This window comes from Oncorhynchus masou, chromosome 9, assembly GCF_036934945.1.
Source record: "Oncorhynchus masou masou isolate Uvic2021 chromosome 9, UVic_Omas_1.1, whole genome shotgun sequence".
Classification (NCBI taxonomy): Eukaryota; Metazoa; Chordata; class Actinopteri; order Salmoniformes; family Salmonidae; genus Oncorhynchus; species Oncorhynchus masou.
In genome coordinates, this window is record NC_088220.1 from 44,763,842 (window position 1) to 44,769,841 (window position 6,000).

Genomic DNA, 6,000 nt, shown 5'->3' on the forward strand with positions numbered 1-6,000 from the left:
GTGCAAAAGAGCAAAAATAAATAACAATATTTACAGTTGGGCTATTTACAGATGGGCTGTGTACAGGTGCAGTGATCGGTAAGCTGCTCTGAAAGCTAATTCTGAAAGTTAGTGAGGGAGATAAGTCTCCAGCTTCAGTGATCTGAAATTTGTTCCAGTCTTGGCAGCAGAGAACTGTAAGGAAAGGCAGCCAAAGTTGGAGTTGGTTTTGGAGATGACCAGTGAAATATACCTGCTGGAAAGTGTGCTACGGGTGGGTGCTGCTATGGTGACCAGTGAGCTGAGATAAGGTGGGGCTTTACCTAGCAAAGAATTATAAACGACCTGGAGCCAGTGGGTTTGGCGACGAATATGAAGCGAGGGCCAGCCAACGAGAGCATACAGGTCGCAGTGGTGGGCCTTGGTGACAAAATGGATGGCACTGTGATAGACTACATCCAATTTGCTGAGTAGAGTGTCGGAGGCTATTTTATAAATTACATCACCGAAGTCGAGGATCGATAGGATAGTCAGTTATATGAGGGTATGTTTAGCAGCATGAGTGAAGGAGGCTTTGTTGCCTTAGGAAGACGATTCTAGATTTAATTTTGGATTGGAGATGCTTAATGTGAGTCTGGAAGGAGAGTTTACAGTCTAACCAGACACCTAGGTATTTGTAGTTGTCCACATATTCTAAGTTAGAACCGTCCTGAGTAGTGATGCTAGTCGGGCGGGCGGGTGCGGGCAGCGATCGGTGGAAGAGCATGCATTTAGTTTTACTTGTATTTAAGAGCAGATGGGGAGGGGGGGGGGGGACTGTGCTTACCTGGTATATGTCTGACAGGCTGCTGCTTCCAGAGTCGCTGGTGATACTACATCCTGAGTGGCTGGAAGAAACGTGGGTCACCTGTGGGTGCAAGCCGTCGGCCAGGTGGAGTCGACTGAAGTCCGCGGGGAGCTGCACACACACACCCACACACACACAATCACACACAAACAGACAGATGGTCAGTTTCACCAGTCGCAACCCACTCACACCACCGACGCACGGCTGTCAGGCGTTTAAAAGGCACTTGGCTACATGGTGGGTGCAACACTTATTTAGCCCTTACCAAAACATTGCAATCGAAAAAGTGTACAGTCTGCATTAGAAGTTAGTGTGGCAGGGCACGAGTGGAGTTGGTAGGGGAATGCGTGGGAGCAGAGTTCCCAAAGCGAAAATGTAGAAATGATTTGACATGTTAAAATCATTTTTGGAGCCGAATGCCCTTTGAATTGACAGCGAGCGAGTTCCCAGAGTGATTTTTTTGATTCTCGGTGTAACTGATTAATCTTCTTTAGTTCATGATGTCCCTCTACATTTGTTTAATTTAACCCATCTCCTTCTCCTGTGACTACACAGCAGTCTTAATAGAGCATATTAATATTAATGAAGCTTGTGAGTTAACGCTGAACTTCTTCCAAATGACTCATAATCAAACGAGCCGCCATTAATAACATTTCCCACTTTCATGGTATCCGTGGGGAACATTTATGGAGTTTAACGTGTATTTATCTAACATAACAGACCATTTATTTTAAACTGCGTCTCGGAATGTTACGCCCCGCCCCCCCTGTGATAGTGTAATTTACTCAACACTATTATGCGCGCAAGATCTGTTGTCATTTCAATTTGAAAGTGTAGCGTTTGGTATGGGCAAACTTTGACGTTCGGTTTCGTGTCCATATTTGCTGAGCTCATCTTACGCGTATACAAAGTAGACATAGGCCAAGCAGCGAGGGTAGTTGGGTACTGCGTCTTGCTTGCTGGTGTGACCGACTGGGATTCAAACCTGGTTCTCCAACACGTCACAAGATTGTGCTAGCCCGTTGAACTAAAGCCTTGACAAGACTTCTGTACCAATGGCAACAAGCATGTACAATATAACTACCTGGCTCCCATTTTGTGGTGTTAGTTACACACAGACTCATGATGAGGCAGTGAATTTAACATTGAGGCTTCAAGTAGCCCATCATTCTGTGTTTAATATGGAAGAGTGCCTACCTAGATCCAGTTAAAATGAATATGACCCAATTTCCAAAGCTATATGGAGATGGCAGAGACGCACCACCACCAGAATTCCCAGGGCAGAATTAGCATTCAAGCTAATGGAAGAAAATGGTGCGAAATCTCAAAAGGGCTAGATAGAATAACAACAACAACTGCTATTAGCATTCTGGAGCATGAATCCACACAAATATAAATCCGGACGGAACCAAGTCTATGTTAGGAGTAGAAAAATCATTAAATGTTTCAAAAGGAGATATGGGCTACAGAATTCCAAGAGATATAGTTAAATATGAATATTTGAGAGTTTTAATGTTTTATTTATCTATTTATTACCATTCTCAAAGCTTTAAGGAAGGCACTTGCTCCTTAAATCCAACCCCTGGCAGCGACAGGGCATGAATATTTAAATCTTCACACCTAAAAGCACAGCGCATGTGATTAAAATGCTTCAAAATCAGGGCGTCACTGCCGGAAAGAAAATGTGAAAAGCAGAACATTGGCAGCGCTTCAGCTAAGAAATTTGAATACAAACTAGAACAGGAAAATAGTACTGATCCAGATATTAGACCTATACACCTAACCATGCTATTCAGCACCACCAAATACACGCGCGCAGGTAAAAATCTGTGTTGGGATAGAGAGTGAGGCTGACAAGGAGCATTATTAACATTGGTTTGAATGACTTAATCAACAGCTTTTAAAAGGTTGGGAAAAGTGATGACTGTTCTGCTCCTGGAATTAACACTTCCAAATGCTTCATATTCTATGGTGAATGTCTTTGGTTAAGAAGTCACTCCTCAATATTCTTCACTTCCATTGGGCTATATACATTTTTTGGACAGGATCCACCACAGAACTGTAGTAGATACTAAACTATGTCACAGAATTGAAAAAGAGTTGGTGAAGAACAGCAATGACTTGTAAAGTCACACTTTGAAACATTAATTAACTTGGGGCAACTAATCATGCTGTGAAGTGAGTGTGTGTTACCACAGAGCAAAAAAGCTAGCCCACACCCCAACACATTCACACCCCAATAAAACTGTGAATGTGATGTCATTACAGCGTATCAAAGACGGCAATCACATTTCATTAACCGGCTCGGTGCACAGAACCAAATGGTTCATCAGGGGTGCTAGAGCCAGGACCAGGCCACAAGCCCCCCAGGCTGGTAGAGCCCCTCTCCCCCATCTCCTCATCTGAACCCCCTCCAGCAAAGTGGGCAGAGATTATTAGTGGACCCTGAATTATGTTACAATTATAAAGATTGTATACATTTGCAGTCTGCATTGAACAAACTGAATGACATTCCTTGGCACTATATATTAAGTGGAAATGTTAACATCTTATATGACTGGACACCAAGTTGTGTTCCAAATGGTACACATGGATGACAATTGCAGACTGTATAGAAGTCTGCATTGAACAGCATTGTATTTTTGTATTGTATTCTTTCGTTTCAAGAAAACATTGGTCGCAAAAATCAATGCTGCCTATAGGCTAGTCTGAGATGGTCTGCATTTTGAATGTTTGGTGGAGCAGATTGCTGATTCCATCATGATGTAGAAGTGCATGGCATGGTGGACAAACAGAAAACAACCCTGAACATGAAGCAATGGGAGGATTATCAAAAACCAAATGGGCGACCAGAGGTTGGGAGTTTTACACACATGGTCGATATCCACATGTCAATAGCAATATCCAGGCTGTTCCCCCCCCCACCATAAAGCAAATGGCTAGACCCTGACCCTAAAGCAACTGGCTAGACCCCCCCCCCCCCCCCCCAGTTCACTGGCATGACCAGTTCTGAGAAAATGGCTGCTAACAACATCAACACGGCTCGCTAAACTATTCTAAATCAGCGTTGCTGCTAGGATGCTGATCGCTATACATTTGTACATGTGTCATTACCAAGACCATTTCTCAAACTCTCTACAAATGTGCGCAAATCATTAACATGCAATATCTCGAGGTCAAAAATAAATACATCCAAAGCGCACAATTTGCCTAATCTGAGCCGTAGCCACAAATATTGACAAATCAACAGGTCATGATGGGATTAGAACAGTAGCATCCTCTAACGCTCGAACCCACAACACCACATTCCCAACTGTGCCGTCCATGGTGAGCAGATGTGGCGCTCCTATAATTACACTGTAGACCTAATGACCTACATTGCCGCACTGGCGGCAGCCCCGTGGATGTGGATGGAAGGGCTGGCCAGGGCTCAACCTCCTTTATGGGGATTCGGTATACAGTGAACCGTGAAACTAGGTCTGTGACTGATTTGGATGACCGATTCCTTCTACCTGGAGAATTAATAGAGAGACTTAACTAAGGTAGATGGGGGAAAATTGAGGTTTGGAGAGAAGGTGGGATAAATGCCGATGTTGGCAGACCAGATATGGCAAGCGCTATTCCCAGAGTCCCCCCTGGGGGCTTCTCGTGTTCCTGAGCCGGGTGGATCAAGAGATTAAAGCCGGTTTGGGGCTGGGTGTCCGATTAAACAGGCCTGATATTAGCCATTCCTGTGATACCACTCTACCAAACCCAGCCAGAGCACACAACATGGCAAAGAGATGGGAGAGAGCAAGTGACAGAAAACACACTTACCAACCAACACATAAGACATCCATTATAATATAACTTTGCTGCTGACAATCACCTAATACTCATATTGTAATATAATATAAAACAAATGGTGCATTGTCCAATGCCTTTAAATGGACAGTAATTATATATCATAAGAAGGGAGCGAAAGAGATGCACACAAGGGTCAACAAATAGATGCACTAACTCATAACAACCATGCTACTATGACAACCACCTACCCTCACTAAATAGGCTTACAATTTCCCCATATTAGTCACAGGCATGATGCCACTACTCCAGAAATATGATACTCTTCTTTGGTCTCCCACCGTATTCGCTTATAAATATGTGTATACTTCTCGCTTGCTGAGGAGGAAGAGCGAGAGAGTAAGAAAGAGAGTAGGCTAAATCTGTGTGCTACATAGACGTAAATTTACCCTCCACACTCCGTCTACCGCTGTGATTTGCAGCTATAGGCACGAAGCTTCGGAGGGTTGAGTGATGCCAGCGGTCGCTGACAGCCTGTCAATTCATGTACAGCTCATATGCAGACCACTCAGTAGCCTACAAATGTCTGCATGATCGCTGTCTCTAGTCTGGCTGTCACTATTAGCACCATGGACAGCAGCCCACACAAGGCTGCCTCCATTAAACCGCACGTCTCAACACAACCCTTGCAAAAAAATTGATCTCCGACACTTGTATTGCATTTGCACAAGACGTCGGCTAACCTTTTATTTAATAAGGGCGCGTTGCGCAGAAAGAAGCAATCAAACTATTGTGCCGTAAGTGTCACATAAAACCTAATGAGGAACCCAGATACTCTCGAGTCATCCGTCATAAACCATTCCAACCGCCTTGCAACCGAGTGTGACAGCGAGCACATGGCCGTGGTGACTAGCCTACAACACTACGGGCTGACGGATAAATAAGGTTGAGATTCAAGGCGTACGGCTCCTGTGTGGCGCTCGGCTATAGCCTAGCGGGATGGGCCCGGCGTATTCATTAATCTAAGCGCGGCTTGAGAGAAACCCGATGACCATCCATTTCTGGCTATAGAATAGCGAATCATATCCAGACATCCGGTCATAGAGCAAAACATACACGCACACGTCGTCACTTACCGGGTTTTTATCTTGCTGGCTCGGGACTCCATGGCTGGCTGCTGCTGCTAATGGTTTCATAATGACACAATATACGCCGGGCTAAAATGTAACATTCTGGGTCTAGCTCTCTATGCTACAGCGCGCCTCTTCCCCATCGTCCTCCTCCAATTCCTCCCTCTCTCGGCTATCTACCGGGGCTGTCTCTCTCTCTCTCTGGGAAGTGAGGGGGTGATGCTGAAGGAAGCCGGCGTCGGTTTCAGACGCACCAGCAGC

At 44.8% G+C, this 6,000-nt stretch overlaps 1 protein-coding gene across 3 annotated transcripts in view; it reads right to left on the reverse strand.

The window, feature by feature from the left end:
- LOC135546031 (rap guanine nucleotide exchange factor 2-like) overlaps positions 1 to 6,000 on the reverse strand; it is a 33,690-nt gene that overhangs the window by 27,431 nt on the left and 259 nt on the right. For all 3 annotated transcript variants that reach the window (XM_064974106.1, XM_064974108.1, XM_064974107.1), the window contains exons 1-2: positions 5,746 to 6,000; positions 806 to 937 (exon numbers count right to left, since the gene is read on the reverse strand). The exon at positions 5,746 to 6,000 is cut by the window's right edge. In XM_064974106.1, coding sequence (XP_064830178.1) covers positions 806 to 937; positions 5,746 to 5,805 — 192 coding nt within the window. In that variant the 5' untranslated portion in view covers positions 5,806 to 6,000. The remainder of the gene's footprint in view (positions 1 to 805; positions 938 to 5,745) is intronic.